Raw genomic sequence first — 16,467 nt, forward strand, 5'->3', positions numbered from 1 at the left:
AGCACTTTATATATGGTGATTTGGGAAAGGGTTGCCTATGATCAGTTGTATTCCTTATCTGAGCCCCTGAATCTATCATAAAATTCACTTTATTATTTATTTATTTCAACTCCTGGTGGGATCTATTGGAACAAATAATCCAATATAGTGGTTAATCCAAAAATGTCATTTATATTTGGCTTCAGAATACATTACCAGATGTTACTCTAGCAGAATTCCCTTCTTAATTAGGCCTCACTTAAAGTAGGAGTTAATTTTGTCTTCATTAGCTGCTTCCAAATCAGCAGGATGGGGCAAGAAGGAAGCCCAAGGCATGCTGGGAAGTTGGGAGGAAGCTGGCCCAGTGCTAAGAGTCAGCGGTAGAACGTGCTCAAAGAATGAAGTTCAAATACAGGTAATCAAGATGATGGGCATATACAGGAGATGTTTATTGAGCACCTTCTTTAAGAATTCTCAGGCGTTTATCAACTCCTTATTACTCATGAGTGCAGAAAAATTCTGTAATAGGAATTCGGGAGATAACTCGAAATTTTACATAGTAAAACAATAGAGGCTCAGAGAGGTTAAGGGACCTCTCACACAGATTGATCTCAGAGTAAACAGCCCCTAAGGTATTGAAACTGATTAATGAATGATAAGAAGACCCCACTGTTTCCTTCTTATTGATGATTTGACTAATGAGGAGGCACGAATTCTCCTGGCCTAATTCGCATTAAGAGAGCTAAGATAATGAAGCTGTGATTAAATGGCTATTAAACTATTTTTATCAAACAGAGATCAAGCAAGTGTAAGAACCTAGGGATGCAGAGTATAATTGCAATTCTACAAGATGTGGAAAAAATGACTATCATAAGCAGGGCATGGTCCTTCCAGATAGTCTGCATTAAAAATCTTTGGGATACCTCTTGCAGTTTTGCACTCTGTGTTTCTCCTTTCAGGCGTCAGCATCTCAGAGTCCCTCACCTTCTCCTTAATTTAGTGGATTTATTCACTCTGTGTGCATTTGGGTGAGTTGAATGCATCGTCTACCCCACCATGTGTAACTGGTTGGAAGATCCTTTTTTCAACTGCTCACAAAGGAGCAAGGCCCAGATATTACACACTGGATCCCAAATTTCAATCTTGAGGTGACTTGGGGCGTGTGAAGGGGCTGAATCTACCTTCCTTCAGCTGTACCTTTTGAATTATATCACACTTAGTGCAATTCATATAGGGACCCGACAGTTCCAAAGAGAGGTAATGAATCTTCTGGTTTTATTGACTGTTCTGAACTATCGTTTATTAAGGACACAATACGGCTTCCGATTTGTTGCACATTCTAAATTGTGGTTTGTTAGTATACACGTATGTGTATGTGTATCTGTCACTGGAAATTCTTTACACCTTGAGTGAGTTTTTGTTGCTATGCCTTCTTTATTCCTGGAGAGCCCTTAGAGATTGAAGTGTTAGAGTCACAAGGACCTTTATTTAGGTCAGAAGAATAGCAGTGGACTTCCTTTATGTAAGGAGAGGCCAAGGTTGAAACCCATCGTGGGAAATGCAGCTTGATAGCCACAGAGCTCCACATGGAAATGTTCCTTGTCTGCTTCCCAACCTTACGTCTGCCTTTCTGCCCCCAGAGGAGACTGAGCTGTTTGTGTAGCTGTAGATCACCACCCAATTGGTGATCTGCTCTCTCTTTTTCACCGCTCTGCTTTTCTTTTCCTAACTTACATGGAGCTAATTAGTATATTTTTATAAAAACAGTTATTTTGAACAATTAGAAAGCAGTATCAGAGCCGAGTCTTGGAAAGGTTATCTTGCAATGGCATTTTTCCTGACTCATGTATTTCCATGCCCTGTGAACAGACACGTGTTAGTAGGCCAGTGGGCTTTGTCTGCAGCGACTTTCATTTATTTGCTCTGTAAATTGGGACCGAAGCAATAATGGAAAGTGACATTAATTGTTTGAGTTCTTTTGGTCACATGCGTTGCCTTCTCTGGGGTGTTCGATCGTTGAAACTCATGCCAAATTAATTGAAATTGTCAGAATGAGGGACAGTGTTCACTCAACTTTACACGTACGAATATCTGTTGAGCTTCAACACAGAAGTGTCATCAAACTTTCTTCCCAGTATGCTATGACGAAAGAAAACAGAGATTTTGAAATCATAGCATTCGTTTCTACCTTAATTCAAGAGCAACTTTATTAAAACAAATGGTCTTGGAGCACCTCTCTGAGTCACACATACACAAGGATGATAATAAAAAGGTTTAATAATTATTTCTAACGGACACTGCCTGTAAATAATGATTACAGTCCCACTGTTCCATACTGATTTAAGACCAGCCTGCCCTTCCCCCCTCCCCCTCCCCCTCCCCTCCCGCTCCCCCTCCCCTCCTCTCTCCCCCTTCCCTCCCTCTCCCCCTCCCCCCCCCCACAATGCCAGTCTTCCATTCCACAAACCCTACCCTCCCATGGTGGTTTCAGGAAAGAGGAGACTTTAAATAGTTGGTGGTTTAATCAGGTCTTGTAAATTAATTATGACATTATCAAACTCCAGTATTTCTGCCATTGTATTTGGTGTACACTCACCCAGGCTTATTAAAGGAACTGAAGAAAACTAGTTAATTTAAGTGTTCTTTGTCATTTTGACTTGATTGGAATTATCGTCATTTGTTTACACTAGGGATAGAACTAAGACACTATTGTATTATGTGATTGAAAGCAAATAGGGGCTTGGTAGTATTGCTGGGAAGCCAAATGCAAAATTTAAATCAGAGTAAACAAAATTACTCATTTACTGGTAAACATGCTTAACTATTTTTCCTGAGCTCTTTTTGAACTTCAGTGAAGTAAGCCTTTCTGAAAACTGGGATACCTGGAAAAAATGTCCAACTTATTGAAAGTGCTTGTGCGTGTGCTTGTGTTGTGTGCATGTGCGTGTGTGTGTGTAAGCATGCATGTGTGTGCTTGAGACATTTTCAAAGATTATATTTATTAGGCAATATGGGGATTCTTATATTAGTGTAAATCTGATTTTGAGATTTTGAGATGATTTTGAAATGATTTAAAATAATATATATTTCATTTAAATATAACTTTTATTCAGAATAGTTTAATGACCTGAATTTGGTTTTTGGTACGTGGGAGAATCGAAATCAAAATTAAAAGGGAGAGATTGGCATCTTTGGATACCAGATTATGAGCCTCTGCAGAAAATAGGAGCAAATTATTAATGTATCTTTATTATTAAGGTTACATGGACAGAGTCCAGAAGAGTTGAGGGTGAGGGGGATGCTCAATAAAGTCTTGTTATTGAATTGAGCAATTTGGATTTTAAAGGATTGACCAATTTATGGAAGGAAGTGGTGCAATTTTGAAGTTAACATTTCACCCCTTCTGATTAGGGTTTACTGCCTGCACTAGAGTCTAAAAACTCCTAGAATTGTTACTCCACACTGTGTTCCCCAAACCACTTGACTCACAAGGTCAAGTACAGGGCCATTAGGGAGATGGGAACAAATGTTAAAAGTGCCAAATAAAGTTTACCATGAGTATCTATGGCTCTTCTTGCCTTCTTGAATCCAAAACAGAAAGACGTTCATAGTTTTACTCCTGGATGGAGAATCATCAGTAAGGAGGGAAAGCAATTTTTATGTGAAAATAGAATGTATACGTGATAAACGCCTGCCTAATTTCTCTAGTAATACAATTTGATTTTCTGATTAGCTGTCTTATTCTGTGATTCTTGTAATTTTGTCAGGTCAATTAACTGGAGTTCAGTGCTAGAGAGAAAGGAAGTGTGGCACTGCTGACTTTGTTAGATGTCAGCAGTTTAGGTGTATTTTGTAATAGAATCTGTGTGGGATAATTTAGCTGATATTGTTAATGTCATAGCGTACAGAACTTAAAAAAATGACTTATGAAGCAGGTCAGATTGGACAACGTGAAGTGCTAAAAGAAGGAAAAGAAAGTGATCTACACAACATATATTTTAGGTAAAAAAAAATGCAGATCAATGAATTATTCAGCAAGTAATCAATGACTGTCTACTGTATGCCCAGCATTGGCATTGGTTGCCCAGGTACATAAGAATATAGCTCATTGACCTATAGACAAGGGGTATAAGCTCCAGTTTGGAAGATCTTGAGTTTTTTTTTTACAGAGTGCTGAAATAAATGAATATTCTCTTTTATAATAAATTGTTTACAGATTCTTTCCTTCCCCTGGTGGTTTCTCAGAGGGGCAGAGTTTTGTCTTGTTTCTCCTTGTGTCTCCACACTTAACATGGCCCTGACATACAGTAGGTGTTCAAAAATATTTGTGCAATGAATAACTGAAGATGAGCTTTCCAAGGATGTGTTGGTGGAAATGAGTGTGGCAGGTAGGAAAATGAGTTAAACCATGTTTGCAAGAGCCCCCGTTAGAGGCGACGTTGCCCTAGAAAGTACCCCTGGTCACAAGAAGTGAATGCATTCAAGAGATGTTACAAAGTAAGGCTCTACCTGGTGACTGGCCAGGTACAGAGGACTCAAGGTGGTTCCAGAGTTTAGGGTCTGAAGAATTGTTATCCAAACCCAGAAAGTCAAGAGAAACAGCAAGTTTTTTGGTTTTGTTTTTCTTTTCTTGGGTTTTTTTCCACGAAAGGTCCTAAGTTTGGATTTTGAGATGAGGGAGCTCTTATCAGGTAGAAATGTCCAGTAGGCAGTTATAGATTTATGACTAAAGTTGGGAGAGATGTCAGGGAGAGAAATAAATGACTGTGGAGTGTTCAGTGGTGAGATTATAATTGAAACCATGGAAGTGTATAGTTTTTCTTGGTATAGTTTCAGTTTGTAGTGGTGTTCAAACAGAGGGTTATCTAAACATTTTGGTGGGTATGCTGTACAGGAGATTGAAACACTATATCTGAAGATGCAATAGATGATAATTAAAATGCTCTCAAGCCCTGAGATTCTCTAAATCTTCTCTTTTAGTTAAGGAAACAAGACATAAATATACGGAAAATGACTGTGAACAAGACAGAATCGTATTTAGCAGTGTTAACACCGACACAATAAATAGCTAAATTGGACAGCTCAACAATCAGAGATTGGTACACTAAAGGTATTAATTGATTGCGTGATTCAGACCAAAAGGGCTTTGGAATTTAAGGAAGACGTGATCTTGTGTTCTGGCACGGATGTTCCAAATTTCATGTATCACGCACTCATTTGGGTAAACATATTCAGCCTATGCTGATTAATAGATTACTCATCTCCCAATGTGAACTAACTCATGACTTCTGTTTTACTGTTTTTTGCAGAAGATAGATGAAGAGAATGAGGCAAACTTGCTAGCAGTCCTCACAGAGACACTGGACAGTCTCCCTGTGGATGAAGACGGATTACCCTCATTTGATGCACTGACAGATGGAGATGTGACCACCGAGAATGAGGCTAGTCCTTCCTCCATGCCTGATGGCACCCCTCCGCCTCAGGAGACAGAAGAGCCGTCTCTGGTAAGAACCCTTCCTACTGTTTAACAGGAATTGGAGTTGCCTCTGGCTACCTGCTGCGTGGGTATGATGTAGTAACAATAAGGTTTGGATTTTTCATTTAGACTGGTGCCAAAATAATCCCCAAGCACACTCGGAGTTGCAAATTCTGTGATTCTGTGTTGAAAAATGTTGATAATACAGTCTTCATGTGGTCTCACTGCAGTTTTTTAAAACTACCTTTTGTAGGTTTTTATATCTTGGTATTATTGATGTGTGTGGTTAGAAACTTAGAAAATATAGACAACTAAAGAGAATAGACAAAAAATTCACCTGTAATTTCAAATAATCTCTAGTATCAAAAATTATTGAAATCTCTTGTTTTAAGATATATCATGAACATGTTCATGAATTTTAAATAGATGCATAATTTTGAATGGTTGCATAGTATTTTATTGTTTGGAGATGAACTAATTTATTAAGCAATCCCTTATGGTGGGGATATTTAGTCTTTTTCCTGTTTTTTTTCACCGTCATAAATTGTATGCTAATTGACGTATTTGTAGTTTTATTCTCATGCATATTATTTTAGAAATAGAAGGTAGATCAAAGAGTATGCAGTATTTCAAGCCTTTGGATCCATAATTCTTATGAAGACTGGAAAATAATAGCACATTTGCCACCTAAGTTACCTAAATTTATGGTAGGCAATGAAGAGTAGATTTATTGGCAATGAAGAGTGAATTTTCTTTTCAGTGCAGTACTCGACCAGGATTTTATTAGTTCTAAGACACAGTTTACCTTCTCAGCTATGGTAGCCATTTGTCATTTGCCATAAATCTGATGTAAAAGCATGCAATGTAAATTATGGAATGCCATCCTGCAAACTTTAATAGTGTGCTTTGGCCTGCCGTTTAGGTGTTGTTTCTCTCCCGTCTCTAAGTTTCTACATGTTAAAAGCATTCCATGTAAACCTATGGAGACCCTACTCATATGCCTTTGCAGTTTGAGATTTCTGGTTTAGAGGAGAATATCTCATAAGCAGTGGTAACATATGTATTCCCCAATTTTTCCATGTGCCAGTGTCATTGGCTTTGCTGCCTAAGACTCTGATTTCTTTACGTGGATACCCAATGATGTTCATCCACACAGTGGTTTCAGTTGGGAGGGGCTGTTGACTCAGAGTCATACTACATATCCCATCAGGGAGGTCCTGGAAGGCCAGCAAGTCAAATGAAGAGAAAGACGTCAAAAGAGAGGAAATGCTTCGCCAAAGCCAGAACCCAGATCTCTTGATCTACAGGCCAGGACTCTACCTACTTAAAAATTCTTTTTAGTGAAAGCCACTCTTTTATCCGAAATATTATTTGAATCAGTAGTGTTTTACACTTGATTGTGAAACATGATTCAAAACATCACAGAATCTTTTCTTTATTGCCCCTTGATTCATTTGGGTTATTGAGGGGGAAATGTACACCCCACCCCACCCCCACCCCCAAATCCCCTAGTCTTCATTTAGTAAAGCAGCTTTTCTCACCTCATAGGTATTTGGAAATCCTTTTAGGAAGATTCTTCTGGCTTACTTTATCTAAAAGGAAAATTAAGGTAGATACTACTAAGTCTCAAATGTAGGAGAAGGTAACACTTTCACAGTTTGTAGTGTAATGCCAAACTTTTTCTTACTTTTTAAAAATGTTTCCTTAGTGCTATTGTGCTAAGGTGTGCTATGATTAGAGTGAATTCATTTTTGTAATTAAAATTAACTAATTTTAAGTTTAAAATTTCAACAGCTTATTCTAATGCTGAAAAGATGCCTAACGTTTCTTGCTTTCTCTCTTCCTTGATATGTTTCCAGCTTAAGAAGCTCTTACTGGCACCAGCCAACACTCAGCTAAGTTATAATGAATGCAGTGGCCTCAGTACCCACAACCATGCAAACCATAATCACAGGATCAGAACAAACCCTGCAGTTGTTAAGGTACAAATGTAAAGTTTTTTTAATACAGGAGGGGAAGTCACAAGGGACTTTGGCTTAAAGCTATAAAATAAACAATAGGTTTCTATGTGTTAATTCAGCTGGAATCCTGCAGCGGCTTCCTAATGGTGAAACAGATTACGAAATGGGTTTCCAAAAGCAATACTCTAGCTATTTTAAACTAGGAAGAGTTCATCAACGCTTTGTCTTTGGACGATTGAAATGACAGTTCTTACTTCTTGCCTACTTTATTAATACACGCAGCAGCGTGGGCAAATTTGCTGATAGTCCAGTATCATCTATGAGTGACTTTAAGATGCTGGATTGCCATTTTGCCAGCTGTCTAACCTGAGAAAGATTACTCTGGAATCACCACAAAAGATCTATCTCTGCCATTAATTGCATGGAATGCTGGAATGACATAATTCGGTTAGCGGGCTGTATTAAACAATGTTTGTCTTGCCATTCACTGTGAGTGAAAACGGAGCGTTAAGGGGTACTTAAGAGAATTGTGAATACTGGGCTCTGGCAATCAGTGGCAAATTAAGGTTTAAACCGGCTTTTTTTTTTTTTTTTTTTTTTTACTCACAGTAAAGGCTCTGTAGGGTCTTGTTAGTTACATGTTGCTGAGTAGGAACACTGAAATGTAGGAGAAATGAAATAAAAAGCTGCATAAATGTCATTTAGGAATTTTAAATGTAATTTTCTTTCCTTGTTCTGCAAACAATTATTCACAGCTCATAGATCTAGTACACTTAGACTGAACACTTCATTGAAAATCTCATCTCTTCAGAAAACCTATATCCATTCTGATAAGGTTCAGTTCACCAATTTTAGCTTTCTTTATGCCTTGTTTTTAAGACCGAGAATTCATGGAGCAATAAAGCGAAGAGCATTTGTCAACAGCAAAAGCCACAAAGGCGTCCCTGCTCGGAGCTTCTCAAGTATCTGACCACAAATGATGACCCTCCTCACACCAAACCCACAGAGACCCGGAACAGCAGCAGAGACAAATGCACCTCCAAAAAGAAGGTCCACACACAATCTCAGTCACAGCATTTACAAGGTAGGCTGTGGACCCAAACACAAGCTGCTGGTGAGGGCGCAGAGGGCAGGGCAAGCCTACACTGGGCTGAGGATACCCAACCTTCGGGCTTCTGTTCCATCGGTGTCTCTCTTGAAAGGGAACTCAGCACTTCTTGATAACTGGGGGAAAAGAAATCCTTCCTTGGACACAGGTTGAACATACCCTATTTAGCTGAAATGCAGCCTAATTCACAATCACCGGAAGGCACCTGAAATGTTAGCCGGGTGGGGAGCCAGGGGTGGTGTAGAGGGAATTGCAACATCGGATGAGGTTTGTAGGAATCTCTGAATTGCTGAGATAACTGAAGTTCTGGGCAAGCTGGGCTAGCCAATTCGTGAAAGAGCTTTTATTTTTTCCCTTCCAATAATGGAAAAAAAAATGAGGCACTGTTGATTTGCTTGCTGTCTATCCCTTATGAAATAGTAACTAGTATTTATGCAGTCTCTCATTTATCATGTGCATTCTTCTTGTTTTAGACTACGTGGTATACTCACAAATTTTATTTTGTAAATAAGGATTTGGAAATTCCTGGATATTTTAAAAATTTGCTTTCTATTTAAAAAATATAAGCTTATATTACACTAAACATCTGGGGTGATTTTTATTGTCCCCGTATGTTACTAGAAGGCTGATACTTCTGAGGCAGATTAGGGTGATTTGGGGAAAGTCTGTCTTAGCAAAGATAAATTTTCTTTCTTTCTTTCCTTTCTTTGTTTCTTTCTTTCTTTCATCCTTTCTTCCTTCCTTCCTTTCTTTCTTTCTTTCTTTCTTTCTTTCTTTCTTTCTTTCTTTCTTTATCTTCCTTCAAAATATTCTAATTGTAGAGGCCCAACAAGAGCCCATAGAAAGTTGCCGTTGCTTTAAAATATTTAACTTCCACATTATCTGTACCTCTGACTTTGTAGTGGAAGTAGACACATTCTAAAATAGCAGTTATAAACATCCACCTCTTTTTTTTTTCCCTTTTGTTTCCCCAATTCCCCTTCCAGCTGCAGAGTGGTAGCCCCTGATCCCTGTTTTGAACCATGATTATTTCATACAGGTATGCTGTTGCTGCTGCTTTTAATACATCTTTTCTTTTCCAGTGTTTTGAATTTCCCTCTCTCATCCCTACCTCACCATAAACCCGGGATTTTCATATTCCTTTAATATTTTTAATTGGCTCTCAATTAGATTTTCCCTGGTGGATATCTCAAAAATCACTGTCCATCCCTTTCTGTCAGTTCAAGGAAATATATTTATCAAAATGGGCCACAGTCTCTCAGTTTGCTGCACCCTGATTGGCCTCTCACATGCATGCGCTGGAACAGTTTTCTCAGTGCAGAACCAGACATGCTGTGGGATTCTAGTGGGTGACCTGAAATGAAGAATTCACTGGGCTCCTCCCCACATGGTCCTGGTCATATGTTCATTTTCTGGAGCTGAATTTGAAGCCCCAAACTTGCTGGAACCCTGTAGTCAGTAAACATAGTCCAGCAGCACATGTTTTAAAGTGGGGGGTTTTTTGTCTTTTTTTTTTTTTTTTAATTTTACTTGGTCCTTTTGGATTTTGAGGGTTTATTAATTTTGTCAATCCATGTACCACTAAATATTATTGTAATCTGTTACAAACCATGGCAGTGAAGAACTAAATTGGCCTATGAAGGACATACACTTTAGATAAAACCTGCTGTATGTAGGGTTTTTTTTTTTAAGGTATATATCTGTGGTGAGGCATCAGAAGTATATCCCAGAATAGAACAAAGCTTGTTAAACAACAACAACCAAAAAAAAAAAAAATTCCTGTAGTTACTAGAGGTCTAAAAGAAAATAAACATGCAAACATGGCTGGCTGTTAATAACCAACAGGAAATAAATGCTGAGTTTCAGGGATTATTTAAATTATTATTCAAAATTTTAATGTAGAAAATATATGAACAATTAGAAACAATAACTAAGAGGACTTTCTGAGGTTACCTTATTGAACATATTGTCATTTTTTTGCACGGAGCTTCACGTGTGCTCTCTGTACCATTGTAGGGTCCAGTTCTTTTCACTTCCCTAGGATAATGGTCTGGATTTTGGCGATTGTATGGTCCCATTTATTCATTTATTGATTCATTCATCAAAGATATCATGATCTTCATGAAAAAGATTCATTCCTCTCCTCAAGGATCTTAGAGCCTCTGGTCTACCAGTCATTGGAACAGTGTGGATTAAACTTCCAGTAAACCAAATCAAAGCTCCTCTAGTGGTAGTTTTTGTGAACGTGGAATTATTTTGGGATTAGATTCTGGATGTGCTTTGAAGCTGTACCCTTCCTGTGACCCTCATTTCCTGTTTGCATTTTGTCCCACGAAATATGACCACTGCCTGTTCCTTTCCTTCCATTGCCATAGGCCTTACTTTTACCCAACGATCAGAATTTGGGGGATGTTCCTTTGAGCATTCCAGATAGGCTACCCCACACCTTGAAAACTGGAATTTCAGTGACTGATTTTCAATGTACATTATTGTGTGACATAGCACATATTCATACCTGGTGATATTTTGTATAGAACCTGTGTGTGTTATCTTAATTATTAGTTGAGCACCGTAGAAGTTGGTAAAGTTCCTTCATAAGTGTGTTCTTTTTGAAAGGCTCATTATGTCAGACATATTAAAAAGTTAATGTCAAATCAGTTCATTTATTGGTATATCTGAAAAAGCCAATCAGTCAATGTACCTAATTTGCACAAGACAGCATGAGCTTCATATTTCTGGATGCATATTGGATAGATGATAAACCATTCAATTGTTTAAAAATGAAATCTAAATCTATAAATTAAATACTATGTAAATACTACTTGTATATGTAAATACTATTTGTCCAAGTAAAATACCTAATTTCAACCTAATTTGGACATAAATAGTATTTTCACATTTCAAAGGGCCTTAATTACTGGTGTTGATTAATTTCCTTTAATATCTATTGAATGCAATTCCTTTTGATAATAGGGGAAAGAAAACATATTCAGGGCCCGACTCTGCCAGTTACTAGTTTTATGGCCCTGGAAATATCATGCAGCATCTTAGGTCTCAGGTTTTTCATCCATAAAATAAGAAAGTTTATACTGAAGACCTTTTTGGTTTCAAGTCCATAATTTTCATTACATAAATGACTACCTCTTGACCTTTTGAAAGTAGTTATTTTAATGAGAAAAAATTGACAAAATCTACATACATATAAAAATATCTTTATAGATAAGCATATATATACATAATATGTGGACGTATATCCCAAGTACGTTTCTCATCATGTTTTCCCCTCCTTCTGTTCAAAAGACAAGACTGCCAAGGAGAAGCAATTGAAATTTTGGAGTGAGAAGAAGATTCTTACTCCACCCTTCATAACTGGGAAATGCCTCCTGTAGGAGGGTAAGATTTAGGAAGCAGAAAAAGAAGTAGATGAGCTCTCTTTGCAAGTCTATACGTCTCTCAACTGATAAACAGTAGTTTTCCTTTAGTTGTCTATCAGATTTGGGGATCTGAAGGCCTTTTAAACTATCTGGGTCAGTGTCCACAATTTGCCATAATCTCTCACTTAATTTTCAGTGAATAGAATAGTTCTTGAGTGAGCTTTGGCCCATAGAAATAACCTATTCTCAGGGCTAGATATAAAATTATACATTTTAGGAGAAAAATCAGCTGAATATTCATAACGTTCTGTCGTCTTGTAGTTACTCTGCTGTTTTCTTGCCTAAACAAACCGTGTACTATATTCCAAATTAAAAAAGAAAACATTATTTCTCTCTGATGGTCTGATGCAAATTTTGTATCCTTAACAGGGATGCTACATTTTGGGGAAAATTCTGTTTTCGTATGTGTTTTCAAATGATAGTTTACTGATGCAAATGTTGTTTGGAATTTGTTTTAGCATAATGGACTGTTGTCTGAGTTTGGTCCAATATTCAGGGACTTCCTTACTTTAGCTTTCCAGTTTCCAGTTCCCAACTTGACTTGTAGAAAGAAAACAAATCTGAAAACTCTCAATATTTCATAATTAGTTTCCTTTTTTTTCCTTTAGCCAAACCAACAACTTTATCTCTTCCTCTGACCCCAGAGTCACCAAAGTAAGTATTATGAAATGTAACCATTTTCAGAAAGGGAAGGGGGTTCTAATACATTTGGCTACAGCAACTCCATTTCAGTTTGTTTTTATAAATGTGCCATATCTTCCAGTGACCCCAAGGGTTCCCCATTTGAGAACAAGACTATTGAACGAACCTTAAGTGTGGAACTCTCTGGAACTGCAGGTAAGCCTTACATTTCACTTGAATCTTTTTGTGTGGGTGAGTCTGTATGTGAAATATATATTAGAGTATATTCTCTATGTGATTAATGAAATTCACAGAGTACAAACAACATTGGATAAGAAGTTATCTATAAATATTTTCAGTTGTTTATTTTTTTAGGAGGAGACATTTATTGTGTGTCACACCTGGGCCAGACCCTCTGATATATATCATTGATTTGGATCCACAAATAAACCTATTTCCGATTAAGACACTAAAACTTGAGTAGGAGGAGAAATTAACATTTATTGGTCTTCCACTCAATAGATATGCCAAGCATGTAAGTGGTTTTAGCTAATTTCATAATGACCTCATGAAGATGGTGGTAGTATTTTTCATTTTTAAGATGAGAAAATAAGGTTCAGAGATGTTAAGTAACTTGCCCAAGATTGCAGAGCTAGAAAACAAAGAGCAAAGGTTTGAACTCAGGTTTACTAATTATCAGTACTTCACCTGAAATATTTTCTTAATCACCATTGTACTCAACAGTGTAATGCTCTCCTATATATGTTACCATTTTTATATCTTTCCAGTAAAGGAAAAAAATGAAAATACGTCCATTCACCAAAACAAAATGTTCTTATATATTTTAAACAAGAGCAATTTCCTTCACCGTTTGGACTTCTTAATTTATTTGGCCAGTCTTACTTCACATTCTGAAGAGGAAGAAGCTTTAAAAACTTGAACTAACCCCTGAGAAACTTACAAATCCAGAGTTCCTAGGCAGACTTCTGAGTTGGCTGCAAATGGTGCCTTTGCAGTAAGTGCCTAGGTTTAGGCACTTGAACCCCGCCAGAAAGTGAATCTGAGGATGTCTGTACAAGAAGTTCCTAGGCTTTGGCCATTGCTGATAAGGGTAAAGGAACAGTAAGTTAAACAAATGCTTTCAACCAGAACTATGGTGCCTACACACACCGTGGACACTGTTACTAAGTTTAATCTCACCCTTTGAGTTTGCTAAATTACTTCCTTATGAAAGGTCTGTTGCATGATTGCATGATTTGGTCAAGCAGTAGAGCAGTTAATTTCATGGTATTTATATATATTTTATATGTGCATATACAAGTATAAATATATCGTTATATAATAGTACATGTACACACATGTATTCACATATAAAGAATATATATAACATCATTTCTTAAATAAATTACAATTACACATGTGATCATAAGTAACTTTTGTGTGCGTGTATTATGTGCCGTAGAGGCCTTCTTGTCCGACCAATGAGTGAGTATTTGGTGGTTTTATCTAAAAAGTTGATTGAAGTATACACAGTTTAATCATTTTACTTTTGCTTAAAACATACAAATTATACATTCAAATATAAAATTTTTGGTATAAGACAGAGAGACCTTTGCACTGAACTTAAATGTACTAACTAGGGATCCATTCATCTTTCTGGCACAAACTTCACTAATAATGCATCAAAGATGGTATTCACATTTTGTTTCTTGCTTTTTGAAGGAAAATAATTAAGGGTATTTGTGTGGTAGTATGAGTGCAGAATCATTCTAGGTTTTTTTTTTTGTTTTTTTTTTGTTTGTTTTGTGGTACGCGGGCCTCTCACTGCTGTGGCCTCTCCCGTTGCGGAGCACAGGCTCCGGATGTGCAGGCTCAGCGGCCACGGCTCACGGGCCCAGCCACTCCGCAGCATGTGGGATTTTCCCAGACCGGGGCACAAACCCGTGTCCCCTGCATCGGCAGGCAGACTCTCAACCACTGCGCCACCAGGGAAGCCCCATTCTAGGTTTTTATGATTTTTTTTAACATAATCATAATCATAATTCCTTATGTTTTCCCATACCATCCACCTACAACTAAGTTGACAGCCCTTCTTTTAGTAATATACCTTTATCGGGTCTTTTAATAGAAAAAACTTTTCTTACTAATATTTCATTCAGTTACATAATATTTTATTATCTGACATAATTTCAGTCACCAGTACAATGGACATTAGTGGATTTGGGAAAATACATTACCTTGGCTATAGTAACAACCAGCTGAAAGGAATCTATTAACTAGGAGTGTTTAGGATGGCTGTAGGTGTAAGTTGCTTTGGTTTAGAGAGGTTTGAGAAAGCTTCCACTGTATATACGGATACCAAGCTTTCCATTAAAGAAACATTTTTTAAATTTTTCTCTGATTATAAATAATATAAGCTTACTATAAAAAAAAGTCAAAAATACAAACTAGTGGGAAAATTGTGTATAGCTCTAAATTGTTTTCTATGGATATTTTTACATCTGTGATCATTTTGTATATACATAATTTTGCATTCTGATTTTTCAGTTAACATTTTAATAAGGAAGTTTTATATCATCACAGACCCTTTATTATCAGGCTTTTCTTAGTGTGCTGTATAACATTAGTTTGAGTAGGTGCATCAAAATGTATCAAAATTTAATTATACTTCTTTGTTACACATTTAGGTTGTTTTACAGTGTTACCATTTCGAAATAGCACTGCAGTGGAAATCTTTGTTCATAAATTTTTTAAATCTTATTTTTCTCAAAATGAATTACTAGTAGTTATTAATACGAATATAAGGATATAAATATCTTGGGGGCTTCTGATACATATTGCCCCATTGCTTTCCAAAAGAGGTGTTTCCACTTATAGTCCTAGTATCACTATGTGGATATATTTGCTTTATTACATCCTTGCTAGCATTGGGTATCTTCGTTTTTTAAATATTTTGCTCATTTATGTGTATAACATCATTTAAATTGCATTCCTTGTACTCATAAGATTATGGTGTTATGAGCTCAAAAAAGCACTTATTTTTATTTTCTTCTTGTCAGAAGTTTTATTATTTCTCTTACTGACCTAATTTTAAATAATTTAGTTATACATTTGAAAGGTTAGTAGGCTACACTGTTGAGAATTTATAGAAGATACTTTTTAAAAAAATACTTAGCATCCTAAAAATATATACAGTGGATTTATTTCTGTTGGTGAACCAGAATTCATCTTACTAGTTTAAACCCCTTTTTATTAGTGCTTTGAAAGATTATTGAGTACAATGGAAATCAATTTACCAACATATATAACATATATAATACCTGCTCTATGCTTGCAACACTGTAGATCTTGGGGAATATTTATCAAGCATAAGACATAGAGACTGGGCTTCCTTGGTGGCGCAGTGGTTGAGAGTCCACCTGCCGATGCAGGGGACACGGGTTCGTGCCCCGGTCCGGGAAGATCCCACATGCCGTGGAGCAGCTAGGCCCGTGAGCCATGGCCGCTGAGCCTGTGCGTCCGGAGCCTGTGCTCCGCAACGGGAGAGGCCACAACAGTGAGAGGCCCGCGTACCGCAAAAAAAAAAAAAAAAAGACATAGAGACTAATCCATGCAAACCATGGACTATTGTACTTGGCTCATAGTAGGTGCTAAATAAATATCCTTGTTTTTAAGATATGGGCTTATAGTCAGTTGGGAAAATAACACATATTGTCCAAGTAGCATGAAAGGAAAATATTATTTACTGTTTATAATGTTTTGCTACTTTCAAAAGAAGGTGGGCCCAGAGGTTGTTTTTCATTTGTTGAGCATGGTGGTAATGAGTGCAGATACACATTACACAAGCTGATGTATGGCCAAATTGCATTACATGCAAGAAGGGAATTC

The 16,467-nt window shown here is 37.2% G+C and overlaps 1 protein-coding gene across 3 annotated transcripts in view; it reads left to right on the forward strand.

The window, feature by feature from the left end:
• Window positions 1-16,467, forward strand: part of PPARGC1A (PPARG coactivator 1 alpha) — a 663,089-nt gene that overhangs the window by 617,840 nt on the left and 28,782 nt on the right. For all 3 annotated transcript variants that reach the window (XM_049709463.1, XM_012531745.2, XM_004266198.4), the window contains 5 exons: window positions 5,289-5,483; window positions 7,315-7,437; window positions 8,296-8,500; window positions 12,567-12,612; window positions 12,722-12,795. In XM_049709463.1, the coding sequence (XP_049565420.1) occupies window positions 5,289-5,483; window positions 7,315-7,437; window positions 8,296-8,500; window positions 12,567-12,612; window positions 12,722-12,795 (643 nt within the window). The remainder of the gene's footprint in view (window positions 1-5,288; window positions 5,484-7,314; window positions 7,438-8,295; window positions 8,501-12,566; window positions 12,613-12,721; window positions 12,796-16,467) is intronic.

This window comes from Orcinus orca, chromosome 4 (genome assembly GCF_937001465.1).
Source record: "Orcinus orca chromosome 4, mOrcOrc1.1, whole genome shotgun sequence".
NCBI classification, from domain to species: Eukaryota; Metazoa; Chordata; class Mammalia; order Artiodactyla; family Delphinidae; genus Orcinus; species Orcinus orca.